The 19124-nt window shown below is 44.2% G+C and overlaps 1 protein-coding gene across 10 annotated transcripts in view; it reads left to right on the top strand.

The window, feature by feature from the left end:
- RABGAP1L (RAB GTPase activating protein 1 like) overlaps positions 1-19124 on the top strand; it is a 770330-nt gene that overhangs the window by 739650 nt on the left and 11556 nt on the right. For 9 of the 10 annotated variants that reach the window (XM_047076973.1, XM_047076974.1, XM_047076971.1 and 6 more), the window contains 2 exons: positions 8958-9068; positions 16859-16963. In XM_047076973.1, coding sequence (XP_046932929.1) covers positions 8958-9068; positions 16859-16963 — 216 coding nt within the window. Of the gene's footprint in view, positions 1-3371; positions 5190-8957; positions 9069-16858; positions 16964-19124 lie in introns of those variants that run through there. The other variant, XM_047076981.1, reaches the window with a different exon arrangement.

Genomic DNA, 19124 nt, shown 5'->3' with positions numbered 1-19124 from the left:
CAAGTAGTATTGCTACCCCATAACCTGACGTTTCTCTCCTTGTTTCTCGAACTGGCTACAGGAGTGATAATAAGATTCCCCCGTACTGCTGTGGCAGATAACTGTTAACGCTTAAGGTGCTCACAGAATACAGTTCGCAGCTAATTCCCACCACCACCACCTCCCAATAAAACCAGTTTTCACGTAGCTCATGTAGCATGCTGCTTTAAAAAGGCTTGAAGCAGTAATTACAAAATATTCTTAAGGATCCGAAACGAAGCCCTCCTACTGCTTGTATCATTCTAATTTTCTTAGTTGCCATCAAATAAAATCTGGGAAGAATGCTTTAAAATAGAAGAGAGGAAAACGGAAGACTCAAGTTATATATTTAAAATCCGTCTGGGGCTGAACTTGGTATTGCTTCTTTAATCCTTTTTGTGTCAGAGTAGATCTGTACAAACGGCACAAGGCTTATTATGTTTTAAAAAGTACTTATCACACATTAAGACCGTTAGTGTGTGCCAGTTTTACTGAGGGACCAAAGTGAAATTAAACTTTTTGTTTTTGTTTTGAAAACAGCTACTACTTTTAACTTTGAGTGTGATGGCCTGTTCTTCGTACACATAGCAGATACGCTCTATAGCTATTTATTTTGTATTATTGTAATAGCTTGTCAGTACACCTAACTAATATTCCTATACCCCTTTAATAATAGCTAAACATTAATATTGGCGATATACTTGATAAAGTTATAGTCCTCAAATTATAATCACATTTTCAAGGTGACAGTTGACAACATAGTTTCCAACCATTAACAGATTTGTTCTTTCAAATAGGCAGTTAAGAAGCTAGTGAAAATTACCTGAAAGTAGGAAAGTGTTCTAGGAAATACCACTTAGCATCTTCTGACTTTAGTCCAGTCAAGAATAAGACCTGTGTCCCCGGCATGAGCACTTTATAATTCATAGATCTTGGGCTGGGAACCTAGTGTTGCGTAAATTCTTAAGAATAACTTAGAAGCATCATCGTGGGCATCCAGCCAGAAGTGCCACCTGCCAGCTCACTAACAACCCCTCCTCACCCATGAAGATCCATATTGCTTAAAAAGCCACGTCTACCCCCTAGCTTACTCTATGGCAAGGGAGTTAGGAAAGTTGTGTCACTTTTTTTTTAAGGGCCCGTAAATGTCATACATACAATAAAATATTCTGAGAGATTTTTCAGTTTGATGCTGTTTCTCTCGGCAAACAAAAAGGGCTCTTGCGTGGAAGCCAGAGATAGGATTAAAGACTCAACAACGAGGCGGTCACATTCTGGCCGTGTCCAAATATGTGTTCTGTGTCTATTTTTATGGCATATGCAGATACCTACATTTTCAAGTTATGTCACCAAACACACCTGAATCTAACACTGAAATCTCAACCACAAAGAAAGAGATGAATTATGTTGGTGTAAGTTTAAATTTTAGAACCCCTAAACACAAAAATCTTCTGGAAGTAGGCGAGTGGTGATGGTCGTACAGCTTTCTGAATATACCAAAACCACTGAATTGTGCATTTTAAAAAGATGAATGTATAGTATATGAATTACATCTCAAAAAGAAAAAATAATCCCCAAGTAAAATGTTTCAAGAAGATTGACATCCAGCCTGCCATCTTCTTTTCATAGATCCCAAGTGACACCAGACGTGCCTATACAGAAGCCATACTTACGGGAGGGAGATCTTTCTGTCCGATTTGGAGCTAATTAATGACTATAAATCCTGTGTGTGCTCCCATTTATAGGGGAAAGTGGGTGGAATATTCATTTTTGTACATAAATATATATGCACCCAGACATAAACATATACAAATATGTGCACACGGTGGGCCACCTGGTGTTGGCTTCAGTTTGCATTTGAAACTCAGCCGTATCATGACTTCCTATGGTCTCTGGTGTAGCTGCTCTGCTTATCTTCATGACTAGATTCCAAGACACAAAAAAGAAACTTTATTGCGAGAAGAATATAGAACATTTATTCTAAACGTCTTTTATTGTCCTTCTTAAGTTTGACCTGGACAAATTTGTGCAGTGGTATTTATCTACTCTGAGACGTTGGTTTGTAAATTAATTTATTTCAAATGAAGTGAAATTCAGACTGAAGGTTTGTCCGTAGAAATACGTCATCTACATTTTCATTTTCATACAAGCCCCCAGAAAACAAACAAATATGTGTAGCTGTTTTAGTATATTTTAAAATTTAGTAGCCAAGCCCCTAATAAGTAATTACCAACTCCAGGAATTATAATACTATTTTCAGTTTTAAGGAGATGAATTGTTTCTGTTGAGGGAAAGTTAGTTTTCTAACAATGTAATCTACTGACAGCACCTTTTAGAGAACTGCAGCCTTCATCTACTTCTGGAAAATGGGATGCTTTTCTTGTTTAATTAAAGAACTACCTGCACAAATGTGGGTTAAGCCTTAAAAAGCACAACTAATTAATTGAATTCAGCGAGTCTCCCAAAGCATAATGAAGATTATGTTATCACCTATTTGAGATGAGCAACTCCTAGAAGGAATCAGGAATGCTCAAACTCTCTTGAGTTGGGACACAGAGTATTATCTGTCATTTCTAATTGAAGTATCTTAGCCATGTTTAGTATAATTAAATTTAGAATGTTTCATTTCTTTCATGAGGTTAGAAATAGTAATTCTCTTACCAAAGTGTAACTCAAACAGGAAGAAAATAATTCCTCCAAGTGTACAAAATGTTTGTCTTGCACATACTAATTTTTGTAGATCAGTCGTCCCTGCATGTAATTTTGTTTTAATTTTTTTTTTAACGTTTATTTATTATTGAGAGACAGAGAGAGACAGAGCATGAGCATGGGAGGGGCAGAGAGAGAGGGAGATACAGAATCCGAAGCAGGCTCCAGGCTCTGAGCTGTCAGCACAGACCCCGACGCGGGGCTCAAAGTCAAAACTCACAAGATCACCACCAGAGCCGAAGTCAGACGCTTTACTGACTGAGCCACCCAGGCATCCCATCCCTGCGTGTAATTTAAAATTAAACTAAACTATTTAATTATACTTGGAAGAAACAATACAAAAATATGAAGTGAAGCTTACTTGTACTTGCATTATTTGCCATCCTTCCATAGCTAATGAAATAACAGACAAGTTATCACTTTTGTTTTTAACTTGTCAAGTGAAAGAAGTTTAAATTTTGCTAGACTTCTAACGGGGCGGGGGGGATGGCTCTCCTTTCTCTTACTGTGTTGGGCATTTCCTTACAGTCAAGATAAGCGAATCCATCTTTGAAAAATGTTTTTCTACCAATGAAAATAAACATATTTTGTTAGTTTTCCTCATTACCGAGACTGTCATTGGCTTTTGGAAATATTTATGTTTATGAAATAATGTGCTTTTAATGAGTAGTAATAGTCAAGAGCATGGTTTCCATCTGCCTGTGATAACTTCCTGATAAACTTCAGAAGGCTGCCACTCATTTTGAGCATGGATAATCCAGTGAACTCATTGTTGTAAGACGGTGGAAATTGCCAGCCTAAGCCCTGTTGAGGATTCTTGAGCAAACTGGCTAAGAAGGAACAGGTGGTTTCTGATGATGCCTGTTCGCTGATTGAGTTATACCTACTACTTGAGGGAAGCAAAAATGTTATGCATATTAAGAATCTCTAAGTATGCTTATTGATGACCTCCAGAATGAATTCTCCAAAAAATGTATTCCATTTTTAGTAAGTTTTGCTTCCTGTTAAAGTAGTAGTACCTGAGAAAAATTGCATCACACTGACACGTTCTGACATTATCAGTAAGCCGTTTTCTTTTTTAGAATTTGATTTGTATGCTAGAGCAGGGATCTGCAAACTACGGCCCGTGGGACACACCGGCCCACGGCCTGTTTTTGTAAATAAAGTTTTATTGGAACACAGCCACACCCCTTGTTTATTAATCATCGTCTAGGACTGCTTTTGCACAACAGTGGCAGAGTTTGAGTAGTCTCAACAAAGACCATGTGGCCTGCAAATCCTACGGTGCTTAGTGTCTGGCCGTTTACATGAAAAGTTTGTTGACCCCTGTGCTAGAGTATAATCTAAGACTGGTTTTTTAAATGCTGGAAAAACTGCAGTCTGGTTAGCCAACTGCCAGTTAGTTACTACTGACGAGGTTTTGTTTTTAGTTTGACATTTAAATTTTAAAAAATTTCTACCGGAATGATAAAATAGGATATGTTGGGTAAAGGAAGAGCATAAAATGATTTCAGATATCCAGATTTTTCTCTCTCAAATCTTCATTTGCAGACAACGTAGGCATTGAAACATTTATCTGTAGGCATTTGTCTTTGGATGTCAAAAAGCTGTTTGCTGAGGTGGGATGCTGATAATTATCACTCTGGAAAGAATTACCCAAAGGAAAATACGTGAGAGTGGAGTGCATTGTTGCAAATAAAACTGTGCTGGATCTTTAAGGAAAACATTTCCTCCTGACCCTTAAATGTCTCTAAAAACATGTGCCAAGAATTCATTCTAGCAGCAGACGACACACCCAAAATGCTGAGCTTGAGTCCACGGAGCTGCCTCTTTCCCCGTCACTTTTTCCTGTAAGGCTTAGTTTATTTTCTTCTGAATGCCGGTTCACGATTCCCTGGTTTCTCATGGAATAAATGACGTTCCCCATCCCTCGCCCCGCCTCACCCACCACCCAGCCCCCAAGACGCAGAAGACCACTAGAAACGTTCCCCTCCCTGGCCATTTCATTCTGTTGCCTGAAGATGAACTGTTCGGCAAGGCTTCTGACCTTGTCACAGGAGGAAGTTCCTCCCACCCAGCTTTGGTAACACGGTCTAAACAACTCACACCGGAGCGGCTAATAGTTCCACAGGCAGCGTTTCCATCAGCACGCGAGCTGCAGATGGCAGCGTGGACAGGGAGGGGCTTCGTCTTCCTGAGTTGAGACTTGCCCGCTGGCTGCCTCGAGTGTACTTTCTTCCAGCGAATGTTTGCAGTCAGAGAGAGAGCTTGGAGTAAATGACACTCTCAGGAAAAACAAAATAGCAAACCGGCCTCGACAGGGGTCTGCTTTTGTGACTGCCGTTTGGTAAATGTATCAGTAGGTGTGCAATTTCATTGGATATTCTGTTTTGTTTTGTTTTTTTTCAATTGTCTTTGTACCTATGATTGAAAACGGTAGTTGGTCTATGACTGTTGAGGAGGTAAGTTTTTTTTGTTTCTTTTTTTTTTAAATCTGTGTGTGTCTGTGATACCGGCGTCTGTCTGTCTGAAAAATGCAGTATCCTCCTCCCAGAAGTTACTGAGCAAACTTGCCCGGCTGTTCGGCTCCCATGCCAAGGGGGGAGGGCCCCGAGGAGGACAGCGTCGTCCGCCTTCTGTTCAGGTGATGTCAGGGTGTGCAGGACGGAGGACGTTTCCAGCGGTGCGGTGTGAGGGTTCCGGTTTCTGTAGGCGGCATCTCCCGCCGGCTTCTCAGAGCGGAGAAGGGAGCCATCTGCCTGCGGGGCCTACCGGCTGGGCACAGCTGGGCACAGCTGCCGGTGCGAACCAGGCTCGCGGCTGACCCCCCGGGCGCTGGCGGGAGGGCCGCCCTCGGATACATCGCAGGATGAACCTGGCCGGTCCAGACGGAACTTTCTGCTCCGTCGGGGCAGCAAGGCGAACCGTTTGGCGCCTCAGTAGGTTGCGGGGAACACAAGCTTTGCCCCTCGGGAAGGGCTGCCACAGACAGCCGAGCAAGAAAGCCGGCTGGACCCCTCGGTGAGCGCGGGCCGGGCCCTGCGCAGGGACCCTCCACCTCGCCGGGGAGTGGTGCCTCTGCGGTGCAGGGAGGACTTTGGAGGACGATGCTGCATTTTCGGCCCCACGGCTTGCTTTTCCACGTGTCTGCGCGCAGCGCGGGCGTCACCTTCCCACTGTGCTGCTTGCTGTGTGCCACACGCCCAACTGAAGCTTCTGCTAAAGCCGAGCCAGCAGGTGCGCCCCTGAGGCGGCTGTGCTTCCTAGGGACCCTTAGACGCTCACAGCTCCCCCCAGATCTGTCCCCTGGCCACCGCCTCCACCCCCGTGACGCACCCGCCTGCCACAGACACAGTAAGGGGAACTTGCCGGTCAGCACTCAGGCGGAGCTCCTGCCTCTTCTCAGATAACATCAGGCGTCAGGCCTTTATCTCCAAGCATCGGTGAAGTACCACCTGCTGCATCTTGAAAATACTTGGAACAGAGTGCTCTTCCCTGTGCGATTTCCGCTGCAGGTTATTTGCACTCCCCCGGAGGCGTATGTCGCTGTGACCTGAAAAACGGGTAGCTGCCACGTGGTCACTGATGGTAAATGACTCTAACCTAAGTAAGAGTTGAGCGGACTCTGCAGTTTGGAATCCCGCAAGTAGGATTTCAGTGGGAACCGGACGCCTAATTCAGGAATAGGTATCAGAGTAGCATCCTCCTGGTCTCTCGGAGGGACTGGTCAAGGAAGAGAAAAATCGCTCCTGGGCCCCAGTGGTCTGCTTTGTGAACTATGTTGTGAAGAAAAGGGTCTCGGTATTGCTGCTTGTTCCCCGTGAAGAGGACACGGATTGGAAAAGTTTCTGAAACCCCCCTCCCCCACTTTTCTTATATATAATTCTCAGCTTTCTACAGATATGCAAGTTGGTTCCACAAAAAGGAGGGATATTTAGACAAATCAGGGTAGAAGACTAACTCTCTGGCCTCTGCTAGAATTTGGATTGCTTCAGCAACGATTGAAAGATTGAGCTGTAGATGCCCTTGATAATATATATTAGTGTCTCCTTTGATTACACTTCTGTGGAGGTTAGAACTTCTATAGGTTGAGGGGACCACCAGAATTTGATGAGTGCAATGTGCCCTACAAATGCGTACACGGTCTTTGCAGGGATATCTTGGGAAAGCGTTCCTGGCAAGGCCATGCATTGGGGAGGTTACGATGTATCTTGGTCAAAAAACGAAGATCCAGTGTGGTTTCGGGTAGAATATGAGCTTCTAACAGGAGTGGACTTTTAAAAAGTTCTCATTTGGGCATTTTATCCTTTTCAACAGAATTGAAATTCCGAATGACTTTTAATTTTTTTAAACAACATTTTAAACACCTGTGTTGTGTATTCATTATAGAAAACTTAGAAACATTTGTAAAGTACAAAGGCAACCATAAAAATAAATCTACCTACAATTAATAGTGTTATTTATGTTGTTAGGAAAATGAGATTTTCTAGTTACTTGTTTTTTTTACTTCTGTAAGGTGGCTTAAGCATTTCTTTCATCATTAGATATTTTTTCCCTTAATTTTAACACTGCATGGAATTCTATTATGAATTTATTTAAAAGTATTTAAGAGATTTTGAACTGTTTTTATCTTCTTCCATAGATTTCTTTTTCAGAAATGTTTTGGTGGGGCGCCTGGGTGGCTCAGTCAGTTGAGCGTCCGACTCTTGATTTTGGCTCAGGTCGTGATCTCAAGGTTCTTGAGTTTAAGCCTTGAGTTGGGCTCTGCGCTGATAGCTTGGAGCCTGTGTGGGATTCTCTCTCTCCCTCGCTCTCTGCCCCTCCCCCGCTCGCGCTCTATCTGTCCCTCTCAAAATAAATAAACAAACATTAAAAAAATGTTTTGGCATTCCCCAGCTATCCCACTCTTCCCTTTCCAAAAGAGAAGACACAAATAGACCCTGCGGGCTAGTTCTAGTCAACACGCAGGTTCGTCCTTTGACCTCCCCGCTGGCCCTGCTGGGGGGACCCTCTACCTCCATGAAAGTCTTGGGCTCTGCCCTCACCATCGGTTTCTTAGCCCTTCTTTAAAAAACAAAAAGAAAAACAGCAACTAGGCTCTCTTTTTCCCATGTAACCAATCCTGGCTTGCTCTGTGGAAGATAAGAGCCATCCGCCCCACACGCTGTGCTGTGACATGCTATCTTCCGGGGCATAGATGAGTCTTCTGGCTGTGTGGCACTGCTTTGTCTGAGTTTCTGCTGCCCTTGCAGAAAACACCATTAGGAGTATAAATCTGAAAAACAGGAAGATCTCATCGCATTGAAGTCTTTCCTGTCAGCTCTCTGAATCTCCTGTAACTGCTAACAGTAGCAACAACAAAAACAAAAACAAAATAACCACTTTTGATACTTTGGAGTGGAAGACAGTAAATTGCCCTTCTGAAAATCCACGTGAATGTACAGAATGTAACTTGGACCTTTCATCATATAACTTTGTTTCAGTTTTTCCTGGGAGTTCAAGAGGAAAAAAAAAGAAAAACAGCCCAGTGATTTTTTTTACCCAGAACCTCTTAATCTGAAGTTTTAAAAAACACTCAACCAAATATTTAGAGACATTGTCGTAAGGACTGTTGCTCTTTACTAATAGAAAAACTGGTGTTCAGGAAGCTATTTTTACCCCAAGAATGGAAATGTCCGTTGATAGCAAAGTCACCGACCCCTATCCTGATTCTGGAGTTAGTGCTCTTAATTAAATATATTCCATGAATTTGAACTCTGATACTAGACAGACGACTTGAAGAAATGTCTAGAGGTTCCCCCCATTTCACCCCTTCTATGTTGTGCCATTTCCCTTGAGGACAAGGGTGGGAGTATTGTGCACGCCTCAAACAGAGAAGGGCCCGTGTCTGTGCTCTAGGTCTAGGTGAAAATGTCACAGGACTGGGGATATGTGGGGAGATTTTGCCTTTTGTGGCACGTGTTTTATAACAAAGCCTTTTCTAAGGATGCCTGTAAGGGACAGTTGCAAGTCTCACCGGGTAGAGAACCGCATCTGCACTGCTAGCTTGACTCACTGTCGTTTCCCAGACGGCAGCCCTGCGTCCCTGTGCCACTCGTGCCTTCTCCTTTCTTCACCTTCAGAAGTTCACTTTGTTGTCGTTGGCTTGTGTTTCCTCCCCAGCCCCCTTGGTCTCTGCTAGTATGTCCAGGTGCTAATGCCCGCCTCTGGCTGTCGCTCTTTTCCTGCAGAGGGAGAACCGGAGACTACAGGAGGCCAGCATGAGGCTCGAACAGGAGAATGATGACCTCGCCCATGAACTGGTCACCAGCAAAATTGCTCTGCGAAATGACTTGGATCAGGTAAACTTGGTTGACGTCCCACCGTGACGACCTCCTCAAGGGCGAGGACTGAGTGGCGCCCACCACAGTCCCACCGGGCGGGGCTCACGCTGTGCTTTGACACTGACTTGGCTCCTGTTGGATGGAGGGACGGGCGATGGGGCGGGAGGGGGCAGCTTGTGCTGATGGGAGAGGGCGGAAGACGCGGAGCCTTTGAGAATGGAGGGTTTGGGCTATTTCCAAACACCATGTGCGACGTATTTTTTTTTATAACTCTCAACTTCTCTGGTGTCTCTTCTCTTCATTGGTACTTTTCCTAAGCCGAGGGCTGCCAGCATAATTACCCGGAGGTATCAGTCACCAAGAGTATACGGATGCCCTTCAAACATTGGAGGGCACTTCTTTTTGTGGAACAAAAAGAATTCTCAGCTACAATAAATGTGAAGATTTTATATGAAGTATGTACATTAAGACGTATGTCTTGTTGGATTGAGAGGCGTTCTAGTGGCTACTAAGGGCCAAGGCCGCCTGGGTGTGAATCCTGGCATTACCGTTTACTAACCCCCTGACCCTGGGCGGTTCGGACCCTGCCTGTGGGTTTTGAATAAGGCAAAGCACTTGAGCAGTGTGAGTTCCAAAAACGTTAGCTGTTGCTAGAAGACCTTAAATCGTTCAGCCTCCCTGGTTCTTTCCACCAGTACCGACAGCTTTAGGACTTCCTGTTTTCCATTGCTAGTGTTTTCAACGATAGTTGGCAAGATGGAAGGAGTCTTGTGCAGATTTAAAATTATCCCTCTTTTCTGACTTAAAAAGTGATTACTCCAACAAATGGTGCCAGGGTCAGAAAAACTGAGCCTTATACTGTTGAGCCTGTAAAAAAACAGAGGCGTTACTTGCGTTCTAACTGCTCATTGACAACATTTAAAATACACACCTAATGATATGAATATGATTAAATGTTTGAGATGGAAGGAGTTTGTTAAATGTTTACAAATGGTCCCTGCCTCAACTCCTTGTTCCCATACTAATTTTGCGGTTCCAAAGTTTCAGCCACAGGAAGATGGGCAATAAGACGACTATTAAGGAAAATCGTGCTAAAGGGGGAGAAGGGGAAGCTGAAGGAATCCACACTAGACAGTTTAAAAATAAAACAGAAACTCTGCTGTGGGGACACAGGATGTAGAAGGTAGAAAAGCAGCCCGGTTAAGGGGTGGGGGCGGGGTGGCCCCTTTCACCGCAGAACTGCTCAGCCAGGCTGTTGGGAAGTTATTAGAGATGGCGTGAAAAATGTGTGAGTAGGAGAGCCAGAACCAAAGAAGACAGAGGGCCTCCGTTCCATCAGGGCTATAACCAGCCTGACCTTGGCTGGTACATTTATGTATTAATGAGACTATGGTGGTGAGTCAGTACTGCGATGAAATTCTTGTTTCATATTAGCTCTCCTAACAGCCTGACTCACATTTGATTCTGTCATTTTGAATCTTGTATCCATTAATAGTTTTCTTACGATGGATAGCTAAATGAAAAAGCGCTCTAAGCAGTTGGGCTCTGCGGGGATGTGGTGAGATTCACTAGAGAGAGTTGTACATTGAAAGTTGTGCGGGAAGTGTATTTGATATTCTCTATCAAGCCCTTAAACGGATTAAAAAGTAATGAAATGAAATATCCACTGAGTGTCTACTATGCACCGAGGACCATATTTAGGACTTTCATAGCATTAGCTTATTTAATCTCACTAATGACTTGACTCCATCAAGCAGGGATTATTTTAATCTTGCATTTAAAAATGAGGAAAATGACATATACACTCTGACTTGGAAAACCATGCTAACAAAACAGAGACCTGATCAGAAATATGTGTGCAAGATTGTTAACTACTGTGTCACTTGGAAGAATAAAAAGTGGAAATAATGCCTATGTCCGATAGAAGGGGAGAATGAGGGGCGCCTGGGTGGCGCAGTCGGTTAAGCGTCCGACTTCAGCCAGGTCACGATCTCGCGGTCTGTGAGTTCGAGCCCCGCGTCGGGCTCTGGGCTGATGGCTCGGAGCCTGGAGCCTGTTTCCGATTCTGTGTCTCCCTCTCTCTCTGCCCCTCCCCCGTTCATGCTCTGTCTCTCTCTGTCCCAAAAATAAATAAACGTTGAAAAAAAAATTTAAAAAAAAAAAAAAAGAAGGGGAGAATGAAAGTATATCTGTAAAATGTCTTCTTGGAATTGTTCTTCAAAACAGGGAAGATGATGTTATAATAATATTTATATATTTATCTGTATATAATGCTTGCATCTAAATAGCAAGGGATATGGCTGGCATGGGGCAGTCATGTTAGGAAAGAAAGCTGAAATATATACTTCAAAAGGAAAAACGCCTACAAGAAAATACATCAAAATATTAGTACTAGATATCTCTGGGTGATAAGAGTAAATCTAATTTGGGGTGCCTGGGTGGCTCTGTCGGTCAGGTGTCCAACTTCAGCTCATGTCATGATCTCACACTTTGTGAGTTCAGGCCCCACATCTGGCTCTCTGCTGTCAGTACAGAGCCCACTTCAGATCCCCTGTCCCCCCACCTCTCTCTCTCTCTCTCTCGCTCGCTCTCTCTCTCTCTCTCTCTGCCCCTCTCCCACTTGGGCTCACATTCTCAAAAATAAACACTAAAAAAAAAAGTAAATTTGGGGCACCTGAGTGGCTCAGTCAGTTAAGCATCTGACTTCGGCTCAGGTCATGACTTCGCGGTTTGTGAGTTTGAGCCCCGCCTCAGGCTCTGTGTTGACAGCTCGGAGCCTGGAGCCTGTTTCGGATTCTATGTCTCCTTCTCTCTCTACCTCTCCCCCACTTGTGCTCTGTCTCTCTCTATCAAAAATAAATAAATGTAGGGGTGCCTGGGTGGCTCAGTCAGTTGAGCGGCTGACTTCGGCTCAGGTCATGATCTCGCGGTCCGTGAGTTCGAGCCCCGCATCAGGCTCTGTGCTGACAGCTCAGAGCCTGGAGCCTGTTTTCGGATTCTGTGTCTCCCTCTCTCTGACCCTCCCCTGTTCATGCTCTGTCTCTCCCTGTCTCAAAAATAAAACGTTAAGAAAAAAAATTCAAAAATAAATAAATGTAATAAAAAAAAATTTTTAAAGAGTCAATTTAATTTTTACATTCATCTTTATACATTTTTTTCAGTTATTTTATCTTTTATAAGACCTTAAATACTTAACCGCTCTTGGTTAAGTAATAATATGCATTATACCTTTTTTAAAAAATTTTTTCATGTTTATTTATTTATTTTGAGAGAGAGCTCGATCAGGGGAGGGGCAGAGAGAGGGGAAGACACAGGATCTGTAGCTGGTTCCAGGCCCTGAGCTGTCAGCACAGAGCCGGATGCGGGGTCGAACTCACAAACTGTGAGATCATGACCTGAACTGAAGTTGGAGGCTTAACCGACTGAGCCGCCCAGGTGCTCCTATACCTTTTTAATAATCAGAAAAATATATATTACTTAAAAAATATTGCACCACCAAGAAAATCCATTTTGTGGATCAGTCTGGAAAGACTGCTACATGGACACTCCTGAAATAATTGACTATTGAGCACCTGGGTAGATGGCTCATGTAGATACTCGATACTAGTCCCTGGAGAAAAGATTCCTTGGTTCCTTCATTTTTGCCTCTTTCTCTTATTTCCTCCCTTTTTAAAAGAGTAAGACCTGGCCCCTGCCTGTTGAAACTTATCATCTAAGTGAAAGAATTCAAAAACTGCTATTTCATGCATATTTCCTCCTAACATCTGATTTTGCCATTTCTGCCTGAGCGGGGTTTATTTGCCTGTCAAAAAGCTGTCTGTGCAGTTTAGGTGTCCTGCCCCCCACCCCCCACCCCCAGCCAGGAAGGGCACCAGCCGCACAGAGAAAGCCCAAGCCCCGCCCCCCTTCACCTGCTTCACCCCATACTTTTCCATTCTCACTTTTATCCAAATCCAATCTATTCATTAAAATAGCAAAACTTGGGCAGACATTAAACAAACACGAAAGCAGATTGTATTCAAGACAATATGTAAAGCAAACAAGCACTAATTCGGTAATTAGGTGTTCTTTAAAATAAATTATTCCTGGGGCTCCTGGGTGGCTCAGTCAGTTGAGTGTCCGACTTCGGCTCAGATCATGATCTCAAGGCTCGTGAGTTCGAGCCCCGCATCGGGCTCTGTGCTGACAGCTCCGAGCCTGGAACCTGCTTCATATTCTGGGTCTCCCTCTCTCTCTCTCTGCCCCTCTCCTGCTCATGCTGTCTCTCTCTGTTTCTCAAAAATAAGTAAACATTAAAAAAAATTTTTTTTTTAATTTTTTTTTCAACGTTTATTTATCTTTGGGACAGAGAGAGACAGAGCATGAACGGGCGAGGGGCAGAGAGAGAGGGAGACACAGAATCAGAAACAGGCTCCAGGCTCTGAGCCATCAGCCCAGAGCCCGACGCGGGGCTCGAACTCTCGGACCGCGAGATCGTGACCTGGCTGAAGTCGGACGCTTAACCGACTGCGCCACCCAGGCGCCCCCAAAAAAATTTTTTTTAATAAATAAGTAAATAAATTATTCTTTACCCGTGTCATTTTAGTGCCAGCTTTGGGCACCCTGGACACCTGGGCTCTTCATTTTCTCTCTGACACAGCTTTCTGTTTTGACAACTTGCCCTCCATCAGGCGCTTGAAATATGGACTCCTCAGCGATTAAGGGTGTAGAAAGATACAACATCTCCATTTCAGTTTCTGTTGCTGCCTGCCTTCAAGCCCTTCCTGTCATTTCTTGTTCCCAGGGAACAAACAGAAGAGACATACCCAGTAGAAGACCATGCCTAGTCCTTCTAAACAGAGCAAGTTCCGTGTTAGACCAGAAGATGCATGTAATGGGTGGCAAAGTCTTTTGTTTTGTTTTAAATTGGACAACTGGCTTGGCTAGTTCTTTGAGAAATTGGGTCTGGAAGATCCTCATCCCTGATGTGAGAGCTGAACCTTTTGGTCAGGTTATTGGTGGACTTGTGATTAAATCACAAGTCCTCTCTTATGTAGGTCGTAGAAGCCTTAGGTAGCAAGTAGAAGTCTCCACATCAATAAGGCATTATAAGATGTGGGTAAGTGATTAGAAGACTTAATAGTGACAATAATCTTAACAAATTATGGTGAAGGTTTTACAGTTTGAGTCCAAAGATAGAATTTGAGTATCTGTTTAGTATTATGTCCCTTGAGATTCATTTAACATTAAGGATGACTTCTACTCAAGTATAGAAGTAGGCCGTACAAGGTATAGAGGTATAGAAGTAGGCCGTACAAAGACCCAGAAGACTGCTTGTGGAAGGAGAACCAAGTTTTTTCAGATATGGTCCTTTCCTGATGAGCAGCAGAATCTCTCTGACTTTACTATTTAACATAGAGGAGAGACTCTGGATGAAGCTTCCTGGGGAATTCTGGCACTCCTCTCACATGGGACCTGCAGCAATTTCTGCAGATGTTGGAAATATTCCTTTAGTGTTCCAAAACTATAAAATTAAACGTCTAGGTATGGTGTACAATTTAAGAACCTTAAATGTCCAGATAGCATTGACTATTCGGAAATTTACAAAAGGCTAAAAATTGGGGGTGAATCTCTTTAAGAAACCAAACTTAGAATAACATTCACTTTAGAGTGTCATGATGTATATTCTCTTCACAAAATGGAAATTGCTGGGGCTACCGGAAGAGGATCCTTCTTTAGTAGGAGGGCTCTTGCTCAGAAATTCTGGGGTAGAACTTGAGCCAGTGGGTTGAAGTTATAGGGAGCTAGATCTTGGTTAGATTTTTAAGAACATGAAAATGACCTGTATGGCTGTTCTTCATTCGCTGCTCTGTGACCCTCCATCAGAGACTCGGGGGAGGCGTTCCCTGCTTTGACTACAGTCATCTGGCTGACTGCTCTAGAATCCGCTGTTTTGAATTTCTATAATCTACATGAGATCTCTTATAATTTATGAAGACTTAACTTGCAGCATGTATTTTGCCCACCTCTAATTTTAGGATGTTCTTTCGCTGTGTAGATTTCCTCTATAAAATCCAGTGTTATCAGAACAAATTTTAAAGTCTTTAAAAGGGATTTTTTCACCTCAGCTACCCAATAGATGCAAATTATCTGAACACCGAACTGTAACCGTTAGAATATGGGGACATCAGGAACTGGAAGACAGAACAGAGAAGCTGGAATGCCAGGACCCAGCAGACGGTGCTGGCCTGGCCATCTGGACGTGTGGGCGATACGGTGAAACACAGACACAAGGCCACCTGGCCAGTTTTCACAATTACTTGGATAATGTTTTGCTGTTGTCAGCCAGGGATGGCTTCTTCAAATAGCTGCCTCTCCTCTGCATCTGCGGTTTCCTCTACTGAACTCATCCTGTGGCCCTCCGCCACCTCCACTCCACACAGTAGCTTCAGCAGTGAGTTGAGTGCCACATCCTTTCACTCACCAAGTACTTCCGGAGCCCCTCCCCTACCTGGGGCTGGCCTTGGTGCTGAGGAAATAGCCAGGAGCAAAAGACACGTGGTTCCTGCCTTCCAGGGCTGAAAGTCTGGTGGGCAGTACAAATAAATCATACATGCATCTTGTCATTACAGATTGTGCTAAGTGCGATCAAGGGAAGTTGGAGAGATTTGAGCAAAGGAACTGATTTAGATGGGGGGGTGAGAAGCTGATTGAGATGAGGATGAGTGGGGCAGGGCTTAGGTCTCACTTTACTGCAGATATGAACTTGGAGCTGAGACCTCAAGGGTGAGGTGAGGGTCCAGAGTATGCAGTAGGCACCTGTCAACTAAGTTCAATGCACGCACAGTGCTTTCCTGGTTAACTGGACTCTGTATCCAAGTTAAAACCGGAGTATTGTCTCTGAGCTTTTCTTTTTTTTTTTTTTTAACGTTTATTTATTTTTGGGACAGAGAGAGACAGAGCATGAACGGGGGAGGGGCAGAGAGAGAGGGAGACACAGAATCGGAAACAGGCTCCAGGCTCTGAGCCATCAGCCCAGAGCCCGACGCGGGGCTCGAACTCACAGACCGCGAGATCGTGACCTGGCTGAAGTCGGACGCTTAACCGACTGCGCCACCCAGGCGCCCCTTTTCTTTTTTTTTTTTTTTTTTTTTTTGAGCTTTTCTTGACCATTCTAGAAACATGGTCTTTTCCGTTTGCATTCCTGGTCCGTACATCATTTTTCCTCATGGCTATCTCTGTCATGGGTTTTTGGTCTTAATTTCTCCTTGCTGTACTCACTGTCCTGTGGGAGTAGCCTTGTGAACCATTTTACCTCCACTGGTCTTTGAATTTTCTCACCTGACTGTTGTCCATGGATCAGCCCGTCTCCTCTCTGAGCCCACCCCCACCCCCCTTGCACTAACAGCCAGAAGCTTCCGTAGGAGGTTCCATCCAGTCCATCTACATAGTCTCAGAGCGGGTGCTGTTGTGACGTCCGAAAACGTGCAAGAAGCGTTTAGAAAGTGCCTGCCCTTTGGTGCCGTCCAACTCAGAATTCAGATCATGGCTCTGATATTAGATGTCTGCCCCAGTCAGGTTATTTGCTCCCTCCAGACTTCCCTGTCATTATCTGTAAGATAATTCTTGCTGTGAGGATCAGAGATGGCGTGTGCCAAGTGCCTGCTGTATCGTTGGCATTCAGTGAGAGCAGCCACCCCCGGGTGAGCTAGGAGGGGAGAAACGGCTTTGGTAGTGACGCAAGAGTCGTCACTAGAGATTAGGTTCGGAGGAAGTATACGCACGCTTCCTTCACCTTCTTTACCAGTGTGATGTGCTCTGATTTGCAGGCAGAAGACAAGGCGGATGTGTTGAATAAGGAGCTCCTCCTGACCAAACAGAGGCTGGTGGAGGCTGAAGAGGAGAAGAGGAAGCAAGAGGAAGAGACTGCGCAGGTAAAAGGCAGAGGTGGGCTGTTTCTTTACCCAGGAGGATCGGCCCGTGGAGCTGATGAATACAATAAGCAGGAAGTAAAATGACACTTACTCTAAATCAAGGGCCACCTTGAAGCAGTACACGTGAGTAGCGTGGGTCTCGACATTTCTTTTGAAGGGCGCTAGAAGACGAGGCCGCGTTTCTACCCTCCAACAGCTCTTAGGAATCTGCCTTGACTCAGATGTCTGGCGAGAGTGTTAAGCTCCCTCTAAGTTTAGTAACTTGGAATTGCAATCCAAGAGCCTTGACGAATCCGCAAAGTTTGTGTCGTGTCTCCAAGGTAATTGACTTCAGCAGTATTTTAGGAGGATTATGAAGTGGAAAGCCCACAGAGATCTCTGCTGCAAGCTGTCTCAGTCAGTCACGCCCGATTTTCCTGATTCATGCGTTAGAAGAACGTTCCTGGCAGAGCTCTCAACCCTTACTCCCCGAGGGGAATAGAAAAAGCAGCTCTTTGGGAACCAGCCTTGTTGTTAGCACCCTCCAGTCATCGTACGAGTTGTGAGGCTGTTCAGCTGCAAGATGCCACCGTGGCAGAGGCGTTCCACATAAGTGACAGGAGGGGCCTCTCCACCCAAAGAGTTGAGGCTTCAGGCTTCCCTAAGAAAGAGCAGGCCCGCTTCACCAATGTCCTCCGTCTGTCAGTCCCAGCCAGGCGGGATTAACTCACTTATTTTAATGAGTTTCATTCTAAGACATCAATAACACTGAATATAAAACAGAACATAAAGCGTTTCAAAGACCTGCATCCAAGCAGAAGAAATCCACTTAAGTTTCTGATGAATGGATGCATCCTTTAGCACCTTCCAGGGTTTATAAAAAGTGTTTCATGATTTTTTTTTTTTAAATGATGAAATGACTCTTGGCATTTAGTGTGGACCAAGATTTTTTTCCCACTCAAAAATTTTCAGGAGCTGATTATCCAGTTTGAACTAGGCGTTTTGATGGGTTTTGTGTTTTTCTTTACCTCCTGCCTTTTGGGGGCCCAATTCAGTACTTTGGGTAAAGAATGAAGCTATTGGCAAATTAATTATTCTTTTAAGTTTATTTATTTATTTTGAGAGAGAGCGGGAGGGGCAGAGAGAGAGAGAGTCCTAAGCAGGCTCCACATTGCCAGTGCAGAGCCCGAAGTGGGGCTTGAACTCATAAACTATGCGATTGTGACCTGAGCCGAGATTAGAAGTTGGATACTTAACTGACTGAGCCATCCAGGCGCCCCTGCAAATTAATTAGTTTAATCCATACTTCATCGCTCCCCTTGATGCGTGTGTGTGTGCGTGTGTGCATATATCCTGTGTTAATCATTATAGTGCCTTTGTGAGATAGCAATTATGCTCTTCGTGTGTCAGATAAGGAAACCATAGTTTCGAGAATTAAGTGACACTTGCTCAAAGCGCCTCAGCTTTCTAAGTCTGTCCTGAAGTCAGTGGGGCCTTACTGTAGGAGGGGAGGAGGGTGTGACTTACATCCTTAAATTATGTAAGACAGAGAACAGAGACGAATACAAACAACTAAGTTTGAATCAATATAACCCACAAATTGCTTTTAGAATTTAAGAACATAGCAAATATGAAGAAACCTGGAAAGCATCCGACAATAAGGAGTCCAGTTATAAATCACAATCATGTGCGAATTAGCAAATACGGAGCACACCCCATTCATAACTGGGAGGCTGCCAAACAGAATTTATCCATTTATTCTGTTATGTGCTTAAAGATTAACCAGAGTGTTTTATGTTTGGTTGTTTGGCCAACACCTGGGAAGAACTGATCGCTTCCTTTTTTCCTGGTGGCATGTGTGCTTTCTCACCACCTCCCTTCCCCGACCCTAGAATCCCAGAGCTGCTGGGCTGCAAAAATAAGTGTGGTTTTCAGTTTAGCACCCAGAGTTGAGCATTTCTGCGACTGTAATAAGTACCCACATTGTGTGTCAAGCTAGCTCCTTCTGCAGTCACTGTTCAGTCCCTGAACCTCCTGACCTCAAGAGCTCTTACCTTCCTCCAGGTTTCTCTGACTCCAGCCTCAAAAACTTCCTGTTGCCACCTTCAGAGAGACAACAGTAGTGATAGGAGGGGGCTGGGAATGGAAAGGCCCAAAATGCTGCCTCAGTAATTTCTTTTTT

This window comes from Lynx rufus, unplaced genomic scaffold, assembly GCF_022079265.1.
Source record: "Lynx rufus isolate CCGP_SWC_20201006 ecotype Redwood Valley unplaced genomic scaffold, mLynRuf1.p SCAF_15, whole genome shotgun sequence".
Classification (NCBI taxonomy): domain Eukaryota; kingdom Metazoa; phylum Chordata; class Mammalia; order Carnivora; family Felidae; genus Lynx; species Lynx rufus.
Note: the sequence above shows the minus strand (reverse complement) of the source record. Positions and strands in the feature narration are given on the sequence as shown.